Source organism: Centruroides sculpturatus, unplaced genomic scaffold, assembly GCF_000671375.1.
Source record: "Centruroides sculpturatus isolate CEXI.00-Female unplaced genomic scaffold, Cexi_2.0 scaffold441, whole genome shotgun sequence".
NCBI classification, from domain to species: Eukaryota; Metazoa; Arthropoda; class Arachnida; order Scorpiones; family Buthidae; genus Centruroides; species Centruroides sculpturatus.
The window spans coordinates 124949-150169 of record NW_019384822.1 but is presented as its reverse complement, the minus strand read 5'-3'; the positions used below and the strand labels follow the sequence as shown (position 1 = coordinate 150169).

Genomic DNA, 25221 nt, shown 5'->3' with positions numbered 1-25221 from the left:
GTAAAGAAGTAATAATCATTTGCACCAAAGTACTTATGTTTCGGCCACAAGAAAATCCGCTAGTAGTTGAGCAATGGAAGTTGAACAATGTTCTCAACACCACTGAACTCTGCCAAGCATCTGTGCGTAATATTCCGACATAGTAAGAGCCACCAGAAGTTGAAGGATTGTCTTCACGCTGCATCATTTATATTCACTGGAAGTTGAAGAAACTTCGTCCACACCACAATTATTTCAATAGCAAGGAAACCACTAGACGATTACATCACAATGGTGCACAAGAATAGAACACATAATATAATACACAAGTACACCACAAAGCATGGATTGATGTAGAGTTGATGCAGAAAACAGTCCAGTAGAAAAATGTAAGCTCCTTCCAGTTTCAGTAAACTCAAACAATTACAATAAATGTAATAACGTGTATTAAGTTCAAACACGAACTGTTGTAGCATGACAAAAATAGTTCCACCAGGTATTACCACAGAGAAACAGTGACAGTGCGTCAAGTATATCTCCACCAGTAGAACCCACAGAATTACCCAGAGTGTCAGCCACAAGAAAATGTACACAAAGATGCCAAGTATACTACTGCACCAACTAAAGTCCAGCAAACACAATAACCACCAATATGCTTAAAGTGGTATGGCGTTAACACAGTGTGCAGTCCAATTAGTAGTATACATTCCCACTAGTCACAGTAAAGTCCAGAAGAAAGTGAAAAAGAGTTTCTTCTTAAGTGACATTTGTTCTGTTGATGTGCAATTATGACCACAAGGTGCAAGACCAAAAGTGAATAGCCAGGAAACTATCATAATCTACAATCCGCTGCAGTCGAATTTTAAACAAACCACAAGATCCCTAAGTTTAATTGAGGAGATCACCTCCAACACCAGGAGATTTAAACAAGAATGGGAAAAGCAGCAAAGGATACGAACGAGGAATCAAATTAAGCCTTACCAAGTGTGAATTTATTAACAATGTGTGAATTTTCTAGAAAAGGACATTAAGAAATTGTTGTAACTTGAAAATACTTTTCAAATATCTGAACAAGTAAATTGTAAGTTTCCTTATCCGAAGTAAGGTCTTGAGCATCACACAGCCAAGAACGATTTTTACTGGTTAGAAGAGTGCGTAACTGATGTCTTTCAATCTCAGTTATGGGGCATTCAAAAATATAATGGAAACTACTGTCAATGGTGTTGCAAACAGGACATAGCCTGTTATTACTCAAGGTAAAGCGAGCAAGATATGAATTAAAACAGCCATGACTGGTATAAAATTGTATAGAATGATGAGTAACTTCAATCCAAGTGTTCTTCAAAAATTTCAATATATGAGGAAAAAATTGTTTTGTAACTGAGGTGTTGGCATCCCAACTATGCTGCCACTCCACAAGCAAATCGTTCCAAAGGACCTCTTTCAGTATTTTTGTTGAAATCATATTGTAACTGATAGAGATGTTCTGGTCAGCCGCCGCCATTTTAGCAAGTTGATCCATCCGATCATTGCCGTAGTCATTACAATGTGATCTCGTCCAATTAAAATAATACTCATTATCAGACTCAATCAACAGTCTTTGAATACTAAAGACCAGAGGATGAACAGACTTCCTCCGAATCGTAGAGAGAGAAGATAGTGAATCGGTAATGATTGCAATTTTGGCATTATTGAGAGCCCGTTCACACCACTCGATTGCCTGTAAAATAGCATATAACTCTGCTTGAAAAATGCTACAAAGTGGACCAAATTTAAAAACATTATAGTAAATTTTAATATTGTTGCGAAAAGCAACGAAACTGGCACCAACATGACAGTCAGACTTCGATCCATCAGTAAAAATTTTTATGGCACAACTAGTAGAAGAAGCTTCGATAAATCTGATGTTAGTGTATGGGCTAAAAGTGTCTTTAAAAGGAATATTTTTCTCCCAGCTTTCCTCAGTGAAGGAGTTTGACATAGAGGTAAGATGATTACCACATTTGACTTTCCAAATTTTTTGTAAGTAGTTAATATATTTATCAATAGGCGGCTTGCGAGCAAGCACTTGCAAACTAGCATTAGCCGTGGTTCTGTATGTTTTGGTTATCATCAACAAAGCTCTACGTTGTGCCGAGATCAATTTGCGTTTTTGATGTACCTTAACTGCGGAAGAGCCCCAAATGCCACAGCCATAAGTGAGAACGGGTAGAAAAATGCTATCATATATCATTCCCATAGCCAGACCACTAAGGCCCCAAGATGACCTGTCAACCTTGGCAAAAGCGTGCATAATATGCCCCGTGTGTTTCGTAATATAATGAATATGGTTATTCCAGGACAGCCGATGGTCTAATAATATGCCAAGATATTTAAGTTCTTTCACCACCTTTACACTTTTACCGTTCATCCTAAGAGTTGGAACACGTGCATATAAGTTTCATTGTCTTGGCTTATTAAAGACAATAGCTTTACTTTTATTCGCATTAAAGCAGAGTTTATTCGTTATGCCCCATTCATATATCATGTTCAATGCACGATTCCCTTTGTATTCCAAATCAGCACGTGACTGCCCACCAAAAAGAACGAAAACATCATCCGCATAGGCAATCATGGCATCCTGCCCAAAGTCCTGGCAAAGAAATCTATCAAAAAGTAAAATCCAAAGTAAAGGTCCGCAAACGGAGCCTTGTGGGCACCCTCTCAAGACTTTACGTTGGAAAGAAAGATGGCCCACAGAAAAAGTTGCAATTCTGTTTTCGAGATAGTCTTTAATAAGTTGGTATATGTTGCTGGGGCATTGTAAGGTCCTAAGTTGATGAAGGACCAATGGCCACCAAGCAGAGTCGAACGCTTTACTAATGTCAAGACTCAGGCCTAAAACATATTTGTTGTTTTCTAATAGGCTCCAAATTTTTCCAACAACCATTTCAATCGCATCAGTGGTAGACTTCTGATGCCTAAAGCCGTATTGAAAGTTATTGAGTTTACCTAAGGATTCTAGATGCCAAGAGAGGCGGTTAGTTATCAGTTTTTCCAAGATTTTACCCAGTATTGGCAATAAGGAGATAGGTCTGACATCATCAGAAAAAGATGATTTAGGTATGGGAACAATGTGTGCAATCTTCCACGACTCTGGAAAAATACCAAATTGCAGGCACATGTTATAAAGCTGAAAGAGATGTGTAGGTATGACATTCCATAACATCTTTGCGATGTCAACCGTTAGACCATCAATACCAGGTGCCCTACCCTTCTTTAATTCATGAAAGGCTGAATCCACCTCGCTATAGGTGAAGGGAGGAGAATCCTCAGAAATGAACGGAAGAGACCAATCAGCACGCAGTCTTATGCCAGTCAGAATCATCATCAACAGAGTCATCAACACAGAATGTATCCAACAGAGTTTCAACAGTGTCAAATAGGGTAGTAGTGATGGCAGTTCCAGTATTGAAAGTGGTAAGGATAGAATTTTTTTAATTTCCCAGTGCACATTTTTGTAATATAACCCCAGGGATTATCTGATGCACAAGAAGAAGTCTCTCCAGGACTGTAATTTGATATTAAGCATACGATCTTTGTAGATCCGTTGATGTCATAAATACTCATCACGATGCCTTTCTCTTACCAATGGGTTATGACAGTGTTTGTATTTACGGCGTAAATGGATATTCATTTTACGAAGCGTGGTGAGCTCACCGTTCCACCAAGGAACCCGTCGACGCTTTGAAATGGTTTTAGGAATATAAGTATCACAAGTTAGATTAATATGGTAAATACAGTGATCAATAGCACATTTGGCATCTTCTTTACATACAGAGAGATCAATCACAGAGTGAAGATATTTGGAGATCTCAGACCAATTAGCGCATGAAAGATTAAACCACGCTCTATTTGCCAGGGGTAGGAAAGAAGCACTGCCATTGATTTTAAAAGTGATGTACGCATGATCAGAGAAGTTGTGCTTGTTCAAAACATGCCAATCAGCTATAGAGGTGAAGCAACAGCTGGAACATGTAGTAACATCAACCCAGGAAAAATATCGATTATTATTAAAAGTAGGGGGAGAATGAGGATCGTTTAAAATAAGTAAGTTATTTAAAGCTAGAAACTCCTCAAAGGCCTCGCCTCTATCATTGATCATATCACCACCCCAAGCCGGGGAATGAGAATTAATATCTCCAGCAATAATGATATTACAAGAAGGATAAGATTCAATTACCTGCTGTAGACCAGAAAGTATAATACTTATGTTCTGTGGCCTGGGACAGTAAATATTAATAATAATGTATTTAATATCGCCAATATAAGTCTCAATACAAACCATATAATCCGTACTAAAAGAGGCTAAGTGCAAAATAGGGATGTGGCGATGTGGAACGATAGTCACAGCCCAAGGACTATTGTTAGTACCTTTAACTATAGAGCAGTAAGCTGGAATAGAGGCAGGTTGATTACGTAAACAATACGGTTCTTGAACCAACACTAAGTCATAGTTGTGTATTTCACTCGCTAAGAGAGAACTGGCAGCAATGCTCCCGTGTAAATTAACTTGCAAAACAGTAATACTATTTTTATAATTCTGACCCATAGTCAGTCCTATTTATCAGGTTAGCTTTTATATGTTGAAACACTTTACAAACAGGATCTCTAGCATTGTGCCTGTGTTCCTCAAAGTGGTTGTGCCGGCAGTTGATACATGTAGGAGGCTCTCCAAGTTTAGGACAATCCTTAATTGCGTGATTCCCAGAACACTGGCTGCAAATGTTATATTCCTCTGAACATTCCCTTGTGCTATGCCCAAAGTGGCAGCATTTAAAACACTACAGGACCGGGCAAAAATCCATGGCCCTGCAGTGCGACCATCCAATATTTAATTTATCTAATCTTAATACCTGTGCACACATGGATGGAGAAACCTCAATGACCCAATTTTGGTAGTCGCCTCCCTGCTTTTCAGTAGAAAATTTAAGGCAAAAATCCTGTTTAAAATCCTCTTCTGAATATAAAGAGTGGAAAAATTCATTTTGGTAATATATATTTCGGAGCAATTCTTCTTTAGTATCATGTTTAGGAATAGAAAAAATCATCAAATGAGGTCTCCGTTTTTTAGGCCGTTTAGTATTAACCTCAGATATATATTCCTTAACATAATTATCAAGAACATTAATATCCTCACTTTTTCTTGAGCTCAACAGCAATACCCCCATTTCCAATCCTACGAACTCTGTCAACACCAATCTTTATCCTCGATGGATTAACTCGTTCCTTAATAAATTTTACATACGTCATCACTATTACCATTGTCACTAGCATTATAGATCAGAAGAACATTTTTTGTTGTGGGCACATGTTTTTGCTTAGTAGAGGAACCCCTGGCCTTAAGTGCAGTACTATACAGCTTGGTAGTATTACTGACAGTACTTTTGTTAGTGTCAAGAGCAGTTAGGCGTTTAAGTACCTCATCCTGTTTAACAAGTATACTGTCATTTTTCAAATTATGATCATTCATTGTATCTATTTTCCCTGAGATTTCTTTTAACATATTAAGAACAATGCTTTGTTCATAAATATTAATGACCCTAGTAACACAATCCAGAATATATTCGTATGTCTTACAGTGGAAAACTTTGAGTTAGCATTTTCCGCAATGTATTCCTTAAGTTCAGTGATTACTTCTGAAGCTGCTGCACGAGCAGCAGAAGCTGACAAGCTCTCTGTCTCATTCATAATTTGATATATATTAAAGATAAGCTTAATATTTAATATTTATATTAACAATAAAAACAAATATGCTACAGAAATAATAATAAATAACCCAAAAAATAGCACTTATCACAAATCAACAACTCAGAGAAGCACCTTTACCATAGAAATGGCATAGAACATCAAATTGAGGAAATGGAAAATTCAATAGAATTGGCATAATTCAAATTTGGCTGTACCTATCGAAATGAAATTTGGTAGCATTGTGACATTTATGATTCATAATAAAGCTATTTAAGAATTTTCCCAAAAATGCAACCAGAAGCCCACAATAGAACGACGAAATTCCACCGGAAATAAGTGATATTCTCATAACTACTGGACCGAATTCGACAAAATTCAAAATCTTACTCACAGAATTGAAGTGAGTCAGAGCCCGTGTCAGAAGCGTGCAATGTTCCCAGCCTCGATCTACCCAGGATGTGGATTACCTTGTATTGGTGTCTAAAAAAAAAATGAAACGCGCCTAACATCACATTGCCAACGCGGTAGCATTTCCATGCATGCGCCGCTAGCATCGTACAAATTTAAAGATTTGAACATATCAAAAACTATTTGCACGTTCTTAACGGAATTTCCGGACACCTGGTTTGAATTTAAATATTCTGTTCCTTTGGAACATTCTGCACGTTCGTTTCCTTAAAATTTGTTCATTTTACCTGAAGACAATGGTTATACACTTGTCAAAAGTGCTTGTGTTAATACTAAAGGAACTTTATTAATGCTGAACTCAGTGAATTTGTATCCAGAAACTAGACAAACAAATACAAATAATGCAAAAGCTTTCGACCTCAACTAAGTGAGTCAAAAGTTCCATATTATTCAAAGATGGAAATTAGTATTAAAATTAGCAGTACATTTAAAATATTTAAAACATTCCATATTCAAAGATGTTCTAAAAAACATTTTTGAATATGCAAACTTTGGTTAATTGTGGAATTTACCACCAACCTGAAGCAGATGTATAAAATTAAGCCATGTATTATTACAAAAAAGACTCAAAATCCAAGTAACATATTAATAAAATTGCAGATAATAAGTAAAAGATATCAAACTAACATACAATTATCAAAACACATTTTCATATATGAGATGGTGTTTGGCTGTATGCGTTGTGTTTTTTATATTATTCTGTATAGTGTAGTTTAATTCATATTCTATTTCTCTAAAATTATCCTTCTTTCCAATTTTCTTTGTTCCGTTGTCTTGGACTTCCGAGAACTCGGACTCACCCCTAGGAGGTAGGGGAAAAACAATAGACAGTGACAAGGCTGGAGGGGAAAAGAGACATTCCAGTACACTTTCTTGGGCCAGGCTCGAACAAGTACAGACGTGCAGCATCAGGCTCGTGGATTGGAGACTGGCGAGCGCTGCAGAAGAGGGCCTTAAAGAACAGATTGTCAGGAGAATCTGATCAACAGATCTGGAGGAGACCCTCAAAAAAAAAAAAAAAAAAAAAAAAAGAAAGAAAAAAAGGAGAACCTACAAGCTTGGGAAGCCGAGACAAGGAATTATGAACCATCGCTGGAATTTTTGGGTAACCATCTGTCCTGTGACCTTCTCATTTCTCTTTTCTTCCTATCCTCTCTCTATTAGTTTTAAGGTAGATTAAGATTTGCACACGTTGGATAAGCGTAATTGTCAGGCAGTAGTTATAACGGGGGTAACTATCGGAATATTGTTAAATCCGATCACTGAGGAAATGCGTAAGAGGAACAGCAGGAATCTGAAAAGAATCTGTACATATCTATTATATCGCGAAATTAAACTTTTTTAATTGGTTAACACATGTATATGTTTTTCCTTTCACATTGTACATTTCACAGTGTTTTGCTAAACAGGAAGTGACATCATATATTTTTAAACTGCTTAAAACTCAAAATGAACACTTCAAATCAAAAAATGGCCCTAGAGTTTTCAACTCAAAATTAACATCTCTACAACTCCTCAAATTTTTTACATGTCTTTTTGTTGCATCCTGTGTATATAAAAAAGTGAGAGTGAGAAAATAAAAATAATTAATTTATATCAAAACAATTTCAGACTGGAATAACAACTACTCAACTAAAAAGGTAGTTCTTATAGTCTTAATCAATACACAAGATATTTATGAAATTGTTAAGACAAATTTTAGAATATGAGATTAAAACAAGATTGGTTCAAATTATTTAGCCATTAATTATCAACTGGCTTAGACAAATTATTATGTAGATAAGAGCTTTAACAAATAACAGAAAACTGGTATAGCCAGAGCAAAATACTATAAAAAACACTAGTTTCTCATTGCAAAATAATGGTAGTAAATAATAAAAGTATCAAGAAAATAAATTGAAAAAACAGGAAATCTTTGTTTAGCTTCTCCCTAAAATGTTTTAGTCATTGAACTAATAATAAGCCAGAAACCTGTCTAACATGAAAATGGAAGACTTTTTAATACCAACTGCATAACCAGGCCTGGGAGTGCCATTTCCCCTTTGAAAAAGTGAGAAAAGTGAGTTGAAATACAGAATAAGTGAGTAAAAAGTGAGTGCAATACAAGTAGCCCNTACGTCCACTTTACCCGAAAACACGCGATCGAATGTACAGTAACATGGCAGCACATATATCTCAAAGCGCTCGGCTGACGCCCGCAAAACGCGCGTTTTAACAAAAATCTATCAACGTGCGCTTGGCCAAAAGCGCGCGTTTGAGTGTGTACGCCTATGTAGAACTCTTGGTTGTTTAAAAACGCCTAGTGTGTACACAGCCTTACTGACTACCTAGTTACGTGTAAATACAGACGATAACTTAACAACACTGAGCGGCAGTTGCGATTTTGAGTCCCGCTCGGGCGGAGTATTTTTTTCCATAAAAATCTAGTCCGATAGTTCGATAATTCGGCAGATCGTCTGGCTTTAAAACTATTTTTGATTGGTCTCACATCTTCCTAATTTTTAAGCACGTAGAAATGACCAAAAAAGTGAGAAAAGTGAGAAAATGACCTGAAAAGTGAGAAAAGTGAGAAAATGACTTGAAAAGTGAGAAAAGTGAGGATACTTCAGAAAAGTGAGTACAAGTGAGAAAAGTGAGCGACTCCGAGGCCTGCATAACATAATCAAAATAATGCAGAGGTTTTTGGCATAATATATGATAAATTTTAAATCATATATAATGTAACGTATGGGCTCAAATTATGGTCTCTGGAAAGACTTAGAGTGCATCATTTTTTTCTTTGCTAAGATTATACTTTCATTCTCTGAAAAGTAGCTGTGACAATATAATACTGCTGTTTCTCCAACTCTATAGAAGAGTTAGATAATCTAGTGTTAATCTAATGGAACAAGTTATCTCTTCCAGAGAGTTGGAGTATTTAGAAAACATGCACTATTTTTAGAAGAAAAAGTCAAAATATAGTAAAGTCAAAAAATAGTCATTAAAAATAAAATTGATTTAATGTACAGGTAACCCCCATATAACACAGCACTTCTATAGCACGGATTTGCTCTAACACGGTTCGAGAATTGGATAAAACCCTCGTACAACAGGAAATGTAATAAATTTTTACATACTTAAATAATAATAGTTCACGAAAATAATAATTTTCGTGAACTATTAGTACTTAAGTATGTAAATTTTCTCTTCTCGCCTTCTGTCGATACAGGTGGTCCTTCTCGAAACTTGTTTCAATGTTGCCAGATCACGACGCTTCTGCTTCTGATGTTGCCGAATGTTTTTCCCTTATTCCATACTTGCTTTATTCTTCATAAGTGCTTAGCACCATATAAGGAAATAAGTGAAATTGTAACACCATGAAGGAATACACATAGCCACCTGCAAATTGCTGGACCAATAGAGATGACAGAGATATGCAAACGATTAAGTTTGCATATGCATCGGGTTTTGTGGTACCTAGTTTCAGGCTATAAAGATCAGCAGCCAGCTCAGACCATAAATGCAATCAGCAACAATTCATGGCATCCAAACTTTAAAAGAAGCATAAAAAAATGCCTTGGAGATGACAGCGAGCTGAATACCACCAGTTCATGACTGGGGAATGTTTTGTTTTATTAAATTACGGCAACACAACACTTGGGTGATCTGCCTAGAGGGGGATGCCTTCCTTTTAAGGATAACTGGCCCCTATTCAGGACCTGTCCTGATGAGGCGTGAACCCATGACTGAATTACCAGTGTTCAGGGAACGGAACCGCTTGGGCACTGGTGGGCCAGCTAGGAAATGAGACTACATCCCTGAGCTGAACTACGTTGGTTTGTCAATGCATGCAATTGTCATTTATGTTGGGCATGACACAAGTATCATTCAATAATGTGTGACATGATGGATACAAGAATGTCTGCAAATGTGCTGAAGAGAGATTGGATCACATTGGTGCACGACAGACTGCACAGACTGGCAGATTTGCAAAACAACTTGTCAGGACCATGGCATTTTGTGTTCACACAAACCATTAACAACAGATTACATGAAGTTGGGCTGCACACACAGCAACCAGCAACTGGGGTGCCATTAACTGCTGGATACAGGCTTCAAGTCTGGCATGGTATACTACTGGACTACTGAATGGCAGATATGGACAGATATGGTAGTATCCCAAGAAATGCTACATGCCAGCACTTTTCACCCAGCATCACACTGATTTGAACATACCACATGTTCAAATCAGTGGATAACTCTGGTGGACATTTCTGGTGCTCTGACAGTGGGGCCTGTTTTTTGGCCATTGCTGCAAGCTGCAACTGACATGATATTCCAGCAAGATAAAGCCCAACTGCACATCATACAGCAAACTCTCACCAGCCTGAATGGAATTCACATCCTTCCTGGACGGCAACTTCACCAGATCTTTCTCTCGTAGAAGATCTTGTTTGTGGAACCTTGTTTTACAAGAGATGCACCAGGGACCAGCACTATATACTGTAGATGCACACTGCATACTGCAGTGGGCACAGCTTGGCAAGGGATATCTCAGGCAACCATTAATTGCCTCATTGATATTATGCCTTGCAGTATAGCAACCTGTATAGGTTGTCTATGGTGGGGCCATATTCATCACTGAATAAACAGATGTCTATTACATATCTTTGTTTTTCTTTTAGTCATTTCATATCTCTATCACCTCTACTAGTTCTGCAATGTGCATATGGTTACATACATTCCTTTGTGGGGTTGCAATTTCACTTTTGAGGAGTATACTTAGACATATGTAATATTTTTTGTAAGTCTTTTGATTTATGTCATGTAATATTTACAGGGATTGTTAGTTTAATTATTGCAACTTAACCTCTAACAAGAAACTGAAAGCTTGGGGTACATCCATAAAGTCAAAGGAGTTTAATGATTATTTACTTAAAGTCATAAAGTACCAGTAAAATAACAATGATATTTACTACAGAATAGTAACAACTTTAGTATGTATATAATATAAATAGATGATGTGACTCTCCAATAGGCATTTCAATAGAGGATGAGGTTCATGTATTTCTGATTGACAGTATATGGCTCCCATCATAACAAAGTTTAACCACCCTGTTATAGACAATATAAAATTAATTTTTAGATAAAACTTTATTGTTTTACAGTACTGCAAAGTCCTTTGGGAATATGTCAAGCAAAACACATTCCACAGGTATTAAATTTTCACACAGACTCACTTCTCTGTGTACTATGAACCACATTTCACTGTTTTCAACATATCTCCAACACATCTAATACATTGGAAGAGAAGAAGCTCTGAGTTTTAGTATTTTTCAACTTTGTTTTTGCATTAATAAAAATAAACAACTCTATAAAACAAACATGTTGGTATATCTGTGTTCCAATTTAGATAAGTTGTACTGTATTTGCATTATACAACTTTCAAATAAATATTTTCAAATTACTGTTTTTTCTGCTTTTATTTTATTTTGCAAGCACTTAAAATAATTGTTTAACTGAAAATTATGATTTTAAAATTTGAATTTTTGCCAATCCATGACTACTGGTGAATAAGTGAGTGCTAAAAACATTTGTAAAAGTTTGTTAAATACTGAAAATGTGCAACATCAACACTTTAAATTTTATTTTAAAAAATTCTTATTTCTTTTTGGAAAATTTTAACGTGAATTATGAATACCTTTATTTTGTTCCACTAAACAAGCATTTCTCAACCTTTTCAAGCCCAAGGATTAGTAAAATCTCTGAAAAAATTCCATGGACCACTAAATTACCAATATGTTGGCATATTTATTTTTAAACCTATGAGGGTATTATCAACATTTGGGACATACTGTGCTATTTATAACAGGAAAAATGTAAAAGCATGTTTTGAATACTTATGGAAACAAATGAAATTGGAAATAAATTACTAAAAGTGAAACATCCTTGAACAAAGTTTTAATCTTTATTAATTTAAGTTTGCCTATAGACCACCTGTCCCATCATTGCAAACCACAGGTTGAGAAACACTGCACTAAACCATTCATAATTTTTTATTGAAAATTACTATATAGACTGGCTAGGAAAATAAAATTAAGTGATAAAAGAAAGGATTTGAAGAAGAGATTTGGCAATAAATTACAATTTACCCAATTAAAAGCGGAAAGACTCCATTTACTATTTAATTTGTATACAGGTATCTCTCATATAACATGGTAGTTACTTACTGAAGAAGTGCCATGTTATACGAATCCATGCAATACAAAACAGGGTTAGGTTCCAAAAGTCAGTAACAAGAAAGAAGAGTATACTTTTGCTAAGAGAAATATGTTTGGAAATAAATTAATGAATGATTTAATAATCAATAATTAACTAAAAATCACAATTAATAGTAGTATATAACACATTAACATTAATTTTAGTTAAATGAGGGCATTTTCTTTTCACAAAGTATCATCAGCATCTTTTTTGTTGATTGTGATCAGAAATATCAGCGACATTGTCATTTTTCTTGTTTTTACCAAAAAATTTTTTGTGGATGACAAAATAAATATATGTTATTGATTGAAATTTTCTCCTAGGAGTCCCTTGTTTGTTCAGTCAAGTACCAAGCAATTTTTCTCCAGAATTTGTGTTCAAATACCAAATTGTTCAAGTTGGGAACAGTTTGAGTACTGAGATACCACTGTATTTCATTCATCATTTTTATGAATGATTGCTTACTTTTGGTTACGTTTAATAACACTTACCTAAAATTGTTTAAATAAACTTTACTAAATACAAAGATTAATCTATAAAAATAAAACACAGCGACAGTCTTAAATGCTAATGTCTGAAAGCAACATCTACAATACCCTGGTTGGTAGGAAAGCTAGGACAAGGAAGAAAAATATTGTACTATCAGTTTTCATTAAAGTAAACCACAAAACAAATTGAAAATTTCAATATTCTAAAATCTGTAAGCAAATTTGAGATGACAGACATGCTTACTTGAAGAGAAAAATATCAAATAATGGCATTTACACTTTTGTACAGAGGATTTCCAAAACCATGTTAGAGTGAAACTGGGAGTTGTGTTGTAGAGGGATATCCCCAAGTTTCCAACCATGTTATAGAAATGCCATGTTGTATGAGAGATACCTGTATATGTTTGTTAAAAAATTTTCATAAGAAAGATGATAGAGTTTTTCTACAAATCCAAATTTTCAAAATTTCATTGAACTGTTTCTGCTTATGCACTCTTAATCCTTGTAATAAATAAAAATCAATCTGCATAATTATATATGTATTTATTTTGTTATAATAAAACATTTTCTAGTTAATGTTAAAATTCAGATATCAAGTGCCAGATATTTTCCATAGTTTCTTTGAATTTATGAATCTACAATAATATGGAAAATGTTTTGAATCAGAATTTTAAAAAATTTCAATTTTTTTTAATCTTTGCATGTAATTTTCATGCAAAATACAGAAAATAATTTAATAAATTACTAATGAATAACATGACAACAAATAATTTGTTTAAATGACATATAAATGGCAAAGCAGGATTTGGGAAACACCAGATTTTTTGTTCTGCTGGTACTTGTCCCTATCATTACATAGTAGTCTTCTTAGATTTGGTTGCAGTGTGGCAAAACATTAACTTGTATAATGAAACAGTATAGGAAAGATTGCAAGAGAGAGAAGCTATATTGTTAGTAGAAGTTTTGAGAAAAGAGTTAATATGAAAAGGGACAGGAAAAAATGTTAGAAAAGATAAGAAAAGAAATATAGGGTCTATATAGATAAAGGAATAAACTTAGAGGTGTAAAAGATGAAGATGTGGAATGGTGCTTGCATAAACAAAATATAGTAAAAACTCATTGGATTAGGAAGGCTTTCTGCGGTTAGTGAATATATTTTATACTGTGATGCAGAATTTTATTCTGGGATTACAGAATATATAAATAAGCAAGGCATATATACTCCATAAAGCAAATCCAAAAACTGCTTTATGGAGTATATTAGAAAAATATAGTTTTTAAGTTTGATATGAAAATTCTACATTAAAAGAAATAAATTTGGCTGATACAAATTATTAACTATTAATTAATATTTCATTTTAATTAATAGCTTAATGAATATTAATTGATAATTAATGATACTGAACGATTTTTAGTACTTAATTGCTTGTTCTCTCTTGAACAATTATTATTTCAAAAGAAAAAAACAAAATTATTTTTGTCAAAAGAATTCTATGAATTAATATATCAGAAAATTATTCATGGGTGTTGTCTGGAAATCCATGGACCAATGCAAACAGTTGTGTACATTCATCTATCTTTTACTTCTATCATATCTCTCTTTTTTATTTTTTAATTATGTTTTTCCCCAGTGATGTGTGTTTCTCCATAGATGAATTGTGTGTAACAAGTAAACTCTGGATTTTTCAGATCGATAAAAATGGAGATTTGGATCTGAAATTGGATCGAAAAGATGGAGTTTTCAGATTTATCCTTGGAACAAAAAAATAATAAAAACAAAATTACTAAATTTTCTTCAGTTATCTGTTTACTAATTAATGTAGTATACCATATTATAAACTGTTTGAATATGAACATGCATATACAAGAAATCTATTAATATTTTCTTCTGTGTCGGCAGTCAGTGAGAATGTTTTTATACAACGAAAAACTTCTTTTAGCCTTGACATTAGTCACAGGACAGTATTTCAGCAAAGGTACATTGGCAAGCCCGACATCCTCAAGGATCTCCAATGATTTTCTGACTAGACAGCTATCAACTTGACAAAGCACATTAAAAAAAAACCACTGTTCTCCAAAAGTGCCGCCAGCTTTGTGTGAAGTTTGTCTCAACATACGCCTGGAAGATTTTGTATCAAATCCTCTGCTATTTGAAAAATTTTTAGAGATTCTTCAAGTAACAACCCTCTTGCTTCTAATGTTTTAATGATATCCAGAAAGTTTAACAAATGAACTCAGATGTAAGTGGATAAATGTGGATTCTCCAAAGCTTCCTTAACATCCAGTTCAGTGATAAAATTTTGAAAGTCACATAAATGATCCAAATAGAATATTGCCACTTTTATCCATGTGCCCCATCTTATGATTATGGGAAAGGATAGCAAAGGAGTGTCTGGCAGATGCTCACAATACATAGCAGACTGCATTGGTGCCTTTGCAAGTAGTTTCTTGCCAGAAAAAATGAAGGCATTTACATCTTTAAAATGTAAATGAACTTGTTCAGCAAGTTGTAAAGTGTGATTCAGGCAGGTTACATTAATAAGATTATATAAAAAAGGCTTCAAAATGCATGCAGTAATCTTCATGTATGCTGTGCTGTCTGTAAGCACAATGAGAAGTTTTTCAGTATTCTGGAGAAATTGATCTTGACACAATAACATTAGACCTTTGTGAACAAATCATGCTATGTCTCTGAATTTGTCCTCTCCAGAAATTTACATAAAAAATGAATTTTAATGGTCTTTTCGTCAAGTTTTCCTACTGTCATTGAAGAAAAATATTGTCCGCATGCATCTGTAGTTTCATCTACAGCAAACCATATAGCATTGTCACTAATTTTTTTGAGAATTTCTTCAAGCAATTCCTGATTAACATGTGGAAGATAATTCTTCTGCAGTGCTGATTCGTCAGAAAAATTCTGCTTCATGTATTTTTCTAAGTACTTCCTGAGCTTGGGATGCTTCAGTTTATGCAATTCTATATTGCATCCTATAAAGGTCCTTGCAGTACCTAAGAAAAACATGTTTCCTTGATCCTGAGGTTCCATTTTTTGTGAGCAGCATCTGGAATGTTCAATCCTGTTGGCATGCTGCCATCTAACACATCAGATACAGTAGAGCATCGATTATCCAAATATCAATAAACTGAAACATCAATTAACCAAAAGCTTTCCAGTCGGCAAATTTAAATTTCTGCTAGTGCTGTGGCACTGCAATCTTTGGCTATGTCTTGGGCTACTCTAATATTATTTTTGTTGGTGTGTGTGTTTTAGCTGGCAGCACTGACATAACCATGAGAGGGTACTTAAGGATGTGCCAGGATTTGAACAAATTTCAACATGGAATAGGGTAATATATTTTTTTGTACATAATCGGTTATCCAAAAAATCAATTTTCCGAACAACCCCAGTCCCCAATTGATTCGGATAACCGATGCTCTACTGTATTTCTACTCCTGACATCACTGACTGCCACATCAACGTCCTCATCAACCATGCAAGAACCAACTCTTTGCTTACGAACCACTTTCTTTACACTCGCAACATCTGCACCACTGACCAGTGCAAATACTGTCCAAACAAAACTGACACAACCATACACTGCCTCAACGAGTGTTCAAAATTCGACAACATCATGGGAAGAATCCTCTCCAATAACAGTCTTACTAAAAATCATCATCTCAATATCAGTGACTGCCTTCAATTAAACCCAACAGACATTTGCCTTCAATCATTATCAACCTTCTTTAATGAATACAAAAATTCCTACAACTACTAAATCAATCAAATTGTTTTCTCATCTCTCATAATGTCTGCCAATGATCAACAAACAGTTAATTCACCCACTTTTTTTGACGCTGCTCATTCACAGAGTCCTAAACCAACAATTCCACACTCCCTTGTGCACTCTCCTCCAATCCCTCCACATTTATACTGATTTTGTCGAACGTTTCTTGTAGACCTTTCAAGTGCTTCAATTTGAGATCGCCATCTGTTCCTCCAACCATCTCCACTCATACACCTGGAAAAACAACTACAAGGGGTGAAACAGCCAACGTAACTAACCAGAGCCGGATTAACCCACTTTGGGACCCTAGACATTTTCTTCTTACCAGGCCCCCTTTCTCTCCCGCAAGAAATAGAGCACACAAAAATATAAACAATAAATAAAACAAAACTAAATAATGTGAAAAACTAAAACAAATCTTAAATTTTTATTAATAAAAAATATTTAATATACAACAATAAATTTTAGTTTTTCTAGAAAAGTTTGAACAGTTTGTTTATAACTTTTAAAAAATTGAAATTTATTTTATTAAATATTTAACAAAAGTTGTTATACAATAGCAATATTACCTTTAAAATATTAATTGTTTAATTCAATCTTTTTGGTTAATATTTAAATAATATAATATTTTACCCGTGAAAGATAAATTGAATAATGAAAAAGATAATTTAAATAAAAGCCAAGATAGTTTTAAAAAAGTAAGTATATAAATATGAATAAACTTTATTTAAAAATTCTGTTTTCTAGTCTTTAATTCAGCAAAATTATCAATTATTTCATTAATATTATTCAAAGCATTTTGTTCGATGTATAAAACAGCTAAAGAATTTAATTTTGATTCACTCAGTGAGTTTCGTAAATAATTTTTTACACGTTTTAATACTGAGAATGTCTATTTAGTATGCCCTGATGCCTGCATCGGGCCGTTCAACTGGCTATCTATATACAGTATATAAAATTACGTCCTGACTGACTGACTGATTCATCATCGCCCAGAGAAAACCGCTGAACCTAGAGGTGAAATTGGGTACACATGAAAATGCACACTAAAAAAAAAGGGATTTTTGGAAATTCCCCCGCGGGGGAGAGAAAGAGGATTAAGGCTTAACCTGAAAAACGGCTACTACTGTACTATTTTAGATGCAATTTTTTGTTTTTGATAGAAATAACTTAATTTCCAAACATACAATATTTACCGAATCATTTGCCTGTGCAACGCCGGGTTCATTTGCTAGTAATATAACAGAAAGATTAGAAGTACGAAATAATCTAATAATCGTAACCTTTGTTGTTATTTTTGCCCGGGCAACGCCGGGCTCATCATCTTGTAGTTAATTTTATTCTTATCGCTATAAAAAAATTCTAAATTATCAGAAGAATTACTTTCAATAAGAAGAAACATAAGAACAGATTTTCTTTAGATTTTAGAATTCATAATAACCATATAAAAAGCAATATATTTTTGTTTATTATATACAGTTGTCCAACAGAAAAGTAAACTATCTTATTTACAAATATTTTCAAAATAGACAGTTTGACCGGGCCCTTCTAAAAACTGCGCCCTAGACATTTGTCTCATTTGTCTATGCGATGATCCGGCCCTGTAACTAACACCTAACTTCCCTGCCAGAGGGTGGAATGCAAGCAAGCAAGACATGCTGCTTGCACGCATGCACATGATCCTTAAAATGTAATTTCTTCATGCACACAAATTCATTTTGATATATACCTGGCAGAACACTTTGAATCATCCACTGTGAAGTCTCTCATAGCTAACTTTGCTTCCCTCACCCACTTCAGCAGAAGTGAGACTCAGAACTTTTTGCTTACCCATTAAATTTCATTGTCTGCTGCCGAACATAAAACCTTGAGGTGAACAGTGTGAAGTGCTGTGCATTAAGCGTTCATCATCAGTTATTTCTAATTCGAAATGTGAAATTCGAAAAATTACACAATGGAAATTCCAAATAACGGTTATGTAAAAAATTAAAAGGAAAATTTGTATATAGCACTTTCGTTTGTAACACGTAACATGTTACAAACAAAAGTGCTATATACAAATTTTCGTGTGCTTAATAAACAACAATAATAATAATAATACTAATAAATAAATAAATAAATAAATAAAATATCCATCAATGATCATCATAAGCCTGATTGAGCCTTTTATATAGATCTATGCCAAATCATCGCAAAAAGATTTCCAAGAGAACGAAAGCCCGTCGGCATCCCTATAGCTAGATACACTGCGCGCTCTTCTGTGCCCTGTGGATTTCCAGCTTTTCGAGATATTTTATCGCGTGTCTAGATTTGGTGGCTTTTATTATAGAGGCCTGGTCCCAGAAAACAGTAATGCCTTGTTGTTTAGCATAAGTGGCAAGGACCGTGCTGTCAATTGCTTTGTTCACTGAAAGCTTATGCTCATTGATTCTTTTTTTTCAAATTCCTCAAAGTTGCGTTTATATATACTAAGTTAGAGTTGAACCTGCGGTCTCTTAGCAGTATCGAGTATATTCCTGTTAAGGAGTTGCGTTCATAACCCCCCTTGTCATTCCTTAACATTCTGTATATAGTGGGATTACGTCGATAAACTATCTGCAAGTTCTTACTTTTGGAAATGCTCTTGATAATCGGTTTAAGGAAGGGTATATAATCGAGGACCATTTTTTCTTTTTGGTGGTTTTGCTTTTGCCTCCTTGTAAGATTATCATCTTTCTTAATGAGAGCCTCTATTCTTCTTCTCCTGTAGCCATGCTGCATGGCAGTTCTTTGTATATATTGTAACTCCTTAACAGTATCGCAAACATTTGTGCAATGTGTGTGTGTGCTCTCCTTATCCAAGATCGAAATACCGCCATTTTAATATGCTCCGGATCTGCCGAATTCTTAGGGATAATAATGGGTATAGATGTCGGTTTACGATAAATATTGGTTCGGACTTCCCCTTTTATGCATGTTATAGTCAGATCCAAGAAATTAACACTACTACTATCTTGTTGCTCCAATTCCAAGGTTAACCATACGGGTTTCTGTTTATCCAATCTACAAAATGCTTGATGTTGCGATTATCCTTCCACAAGATAAATACATCATCAACATATCTCGCATATATCAATATATCTTGTTGTAAGGAAGGGATGATACTGTTTTCTAGATTACGAAGTACCAATTCTCAGAGGACCGATGACATGGGGCTACCCATTGGTACTCCCTGCCCCTGTAGATAAGTATTATTTTCGAATTCAAAGAAAGATGTGTGACATATCAAGTCTGCTAATTCCAAAATCTGCGTGTGGTATTTGGTAGCGTTATTAACATTAGCGAATAAAAAATCTCTCAGAGCACAAAAGCATGGAGGCAGTTTGATTGATGGGTATAACGCCTTACAATCTAACACTGTCATCCATTCTTCATTCATGAGCGCAACATTTTCCAGTTTCCGGATCAAGTCCACCGAGTTTTTTTATCAAAAAAGGCAAAACCTGCATCTTTCCTTGTATAAATTTAACAAGTTGTTTTTCTATTCTGATGAAAGTTGGAGCATTACATTTTTCTACCACAGGCTGTAACTGCGAACCAGATTTATGTGTTTTTCCGAAGGCAAAAATTCTTGGTGTCCTAGGAGCTTATAAAGTAGCAGACCTCATACCCACATAATTGGCTAATGGAGTTAGGGTAAATTTTCTCACTCTTTGTTGTAAGGCTTCCAGGTAATTACTCAGGGCAGGAAGACATTCGGTGCTGTCGATGTAGTCATGCAGTTTTTCTCTATATGAGCACCGTTTGATGAGTACAACACCTTTTGATTTATCAGCCTTTATGAAAACAATGTCTTTTTTTTTTGGAGCCATTCTTTCATTTCTTTAATGTGCTTTTGGAAAAGTAAAGCAGTTTTGTTAGAATATCTCTCCTTCTCAGCATATAATCTTGTTTTCCATCTGCAATAATCTTGCGCAGTTAAATTCATATCCTTTATGAGAGTCTCAACGTTCGGTATGAGGCTTTCTGGACGCAACGGTGGTGTCGGTGCAAAGGATGGGCCATATTCCAAGGCATTTATTGGGCATTGGGGAGGAACGATGCTGTCCCAAGCTGTTAAAAATGCTTCTTTTTTCACCCATGGTTTAACATTCTGGCACCTAAACAGCCATTTTAGCTTTTTAATATATGTGCGTTTCAACCTCTTTTCCAAAGAATGTTCCAAAGCGATCACTCTACTGTTAACCTCTTCTAGCATAACTTGCTCTTCTTCATACAGATCATTTTCTAACTTTATGATACAACGCAGTATTCCGTAAAAACGCTCGTTATATCCGAGTAGGCAGACTTGGCACGCATGCGCGTCGTATAAGTTTGAAAGAACGATTCGAACTGAAGATCGAACTTATTTTAACGACATTCGTTATTCGAATTTACAAGCTAAAATTGTAGGAACCTGATGAAGAGCCCAGAAGGGGTTCGAAAACGTTTGTTTTTCGTTATTTTTCGTCGTTTATTGTACCACACCGTAAATTGGTTCAGTGTATGTGATCATGTGTACTTGATAGGCACTTCTATCAATGAAGAGGCAATGCTAGTTTGGCACTCAAGAAAGTTTGGTGCTTAAAAAAATTTATGAAGAGGTCCTCTGATTATTTGCATTTTTCACTGGATGCTAACCTCCTGGTGTTTGAAAACAAAAATACAGTATTTTATTTGGGTTATCTGAATCATTCTTGTGTATTGTCAGCAGCAAATATCAATAGGAAAAGCAAAGCTTTCTGTTGCATTCCAAATTGCAATTTCAAAGCCATACAGAAGCCCAGGGTTGTGGAGTTGGAGTCGAAGTCGGGAGGAATTTCTGGCCAGACGAGTTGAAGTCGGAGTTGGAAAAAATGTGTTGACTCTGCATTTTAAATTTAGATTTTTATTTAAATGAAAGAAAATTTTTTATATATTTATTAATTTTTAAAATCTTTTTGTATTTTGTTATAAGTTATAATTCATTTATTTTAAATACAAAATGCATCAATTTAATTTATTAACTATGTAGTGTTCTTTGTAGTATTTGTGTTTAGTAGTTAAATTATTTTGACCCAACTGAATTTGAATATTTTTGAATCATTCCTTTATTATCCCTGCTCTAAATAAGTACTTTAATATATTTTTTTGAATGAGCCAGACTACTTGATCAGAGTACATATTTTTCTTTTCTGAACAAGGTTTGAAGTAGCTAGATCGCACACTTTTTAGTTGAACTAACCAGTGTGGAAGGGTGAAATTGAAGTGCAAATGCTGTCAAATATATGTAGATGTAGAATTTTATCACCCTCTTTCTCCTCTTATTAAATATTTGTTAAAAATTAATTTTTTTTAATACAAATAAATATTAATGTAAGTTAAATATTAAAAATACTAACTATAAAAGTATTTGGATAAATGCCCCAGGCTCCTTTCAGAGTTTAGAGTAGTGTACCCCCTATGAGCGCCTCTGCCCCCATAAAATGACTTGATAATTAATTTTGCCAAAGTCGGGAGTTGAAGTCAGAGTCGGCCTATTAAAATTATCAGGAGTTGGAGTCAAGTGATTTTATTACTGACTCTGCAGCCCTGCAGGAGCCCGATATGTTTTCATCTATTCCCACATGAAAAACAGAAGATTATTCAGAAATCAGAATTTGGAGAAGTATGTAACTGATGAAAAAAGTGGATTAAACTGTTAAGAACTGGCAAAAAAGTTTTCCGATTATCTGGCTTTACATGAACAAGCTATGCTGTCGATTTTTAAGGGATTTTTCCTTAAAGTTTAAAATGCCAGTAATTTTGTGTGGGACACAGAGCAGACTTAGGCATTTCAAGGGCCTAAGCTGAACTCTGTGTGAGGCCCCCTTACAAACCCTTCAAATTTTAGAAGTAAATCATAAAAAGAAAATAATTAACTTATACGTATTAATTAAATACTACACAAAATAAAAAGTAAAGTATACTTTGTTAGTTTGTAAAAAAAAATTTTATTACAAAACTTAACTTCAATTTTCATTTTTGTATAAATTTTTGAGGTCCCTTGAAATTCGAGGCCCTAAGCAACAGCTAACATAGCGTATAATTTTGTATTTTTATATATCTGTAATTTTAATGTTTCATGCTCATGCACAAAGAGCAATTTGAAAATGTGTTCTTTCTCTAGATTTCTAATGTTCTATCTGCCATATTATCTGAAGATGATGAATACATATTGTCGAAAGTTTTTGTCAATTAAGTGTTTTTAGATTTATCTTTTGTTATAAATAAGTAGTGTCTCTTGTTATTTTTATCTCATTAATAATGTTGTTTTTTATGTTATGAGATTGCTGCTGAAGAAATGGGGACAGAATGAAAAATTCTCATTGCATACTAGTGAATTCATTCATTAGAAAATGTACATAATATTAAGAATATGCATATTAAGAAAACAGCAATGCCAAATTTCACTATAGTGCCTAAAATTTGAAGTAAAGTTTTTTCCTAAAAATTGAAACTGCATGCATTGGACAATATATATAATAAATTTAATTGAGATTTGTCCACTAGTTCTTTCTACAAAAGCTCTGAATACCTATTCTTTAATTTTGATCATTCTATATGTAAATCTAATCTGTAATTTTCTTTCAATATATTCATTAAAAAATTAAAGAAATTTTATTGTTATTTTTAAAATAAATATAACAATTTATTTTTACACTTACATTGATCACTTAACATTATACTTAAATCTTCCATTGTTTCAACAGTACTTTCACCAGGAGAATGTATGACAATTACCACTGAACCAAGGGTACAAAGAAGGCAACCAATTTTACCAAGAAGATTAATACGTTCTCGAAGAAACTTGGATGATAATATTGCACTGGTCAACAAAAATTTGAAAACTGTATTATGTTATGCTGATTTAGCATTTAAAAGATAAAATATAATATATTCTTTATTTAAACAAAGATTTAATTTATATTGATATTTAAATTATTGAAGGGTCACAAAAATACAAAGTTCTTTATGTTTTTTTACTTACATTACTTATTAAAAGTTATTTATGACTAAGTTTCATATTATAAGAAAGTTAATAAGCTGAATAAAAATCTATGAATTTAAAATTTAATTCACTAATTTTGATGATGATAATAATAATATATTTAAATGCATTTTATATGAAATAACAAATAAACTATTAAACTATATCACAAATCAAAGATGAATCGATTTTAATGGAAAAAAAAATCACATCTTTAAAATCCAGCAATGAATTTAATAAAATAATAACATTTTTGATCTGTTTCACTGCCTTCTTCAGTTACAATGGAACAGAAAAATAGAATGTGAATACAAAAATTTAAAAATGAGAACAAAATTCTAAAATAAATAAATAGATAACATCACTCGTAGTTGAGATTAACCCTCTGCTGGAAACCTTCATACCAGACATTGAATCAATCACCAAAGGTATGAATGACACAAATCAGGATTTTTTTCGTTGGAAAACCACTTTCCAGACAAGACACAAAGAAAGCAATAATTCCAACATGCAACAATTTCAGAGCATTATACTCAGATCATGCCAGTGATTGGAACAAAATAATGTGATTCTGATAAAAGTAAATAAGTCAAAGGGGATAGTGTTACTCAAATGATCAACATACAATGAGAAATTAAGAAAATATATTACAACCACAGAATGCCAGCTAGTATCCATCAACTTTTTAGAATCATCACAACAAAGGGTTAGAAGATTCACCTCCACTCCTTTGGCAGGACTTTTATTGATACATATATACGGCTCCATAGTCCATGCACCAAAAACACTGAGAATTTTTGCTTTTGCCAAAACTCACTGGCTGGGAAACTGACTACGCCCAGTGATCAAGAAATGTAACTCTTCAACATTTTTGATTGAGAAGCAGCTGGTCAAATTCTACCATGCTAAATCTACTTACCATCTGTTTCATTTTACAACTTGCTGCAGGTTATAGAACACTTCAGTACCATTTCGCTAGTAGATAATGAATATATGACAGTCTTAGACTTCAAATCAATGTATCCATTTATAAAAATACCTCCTTGTTTTTGTGCAATAAAGATTTCTTGTTTGCCAATATCGAAGATTGACGTAAACATAAAATCATATACTGGAACTTGTACATCATGTATGTTATACATCATTCTTTGAATTTGAGAACAACATATACTTACAAGAAAGAGACGTGCCTATGGGCAGTCCCACTTCAGCAATACTTTGTGAACTGGTAGTGCAACAACTAGAAAACAACATTCTGCCTAAATTCCAACACCTCATCATCTTATACACTACGTTGATGATATCTTCATCCTGTGACAGAAAAAAACCAGACCTGCAGCAGTTTTTAAAAGCAAAAACTGATAACCCCTACAAATTATTCCTACAATTAGACCAGGAAAGTAAAGCAACGGTAAACTTTTTGGACATTTCCATCTCTTGCAAGTATGGTGAAATTTGGACCAAGGTATACAGGAAACCATTTTTTTCAATCTATTTTAATTCC

At 34.1% G+C, this 25221-nt stretch overlaps 1 protein-coding gene across 1 annotated transcript in view; it reads right to left on the bottom strand.

Moving 5' to 3' along the window:
- Positions 1 to 24971, bottom strand: part of LOC111629952 (magnesium transporter NIPA2-like) — a 37167-nt gene extending 12196 nt beyond the window's left edge. Inside the window, exons 1-2 of the mRNA XM_023373916.1 lie at positions 24893 to 24971; positions 23395 to 23577 (exon numbers count right to left, since the gene is read on the bottom strand). Coding sequence (XP_023229684.1) covers positions 23395 to 23577; positions 24893 to 24971 — 262 coding nt within the window. The remainder of the gene's footprint in view (positions 1 to 23394; positions 23578 to 24892) is intronic.
- Positions 24972 to 25221: the final 250 nt, after the last annotated feature.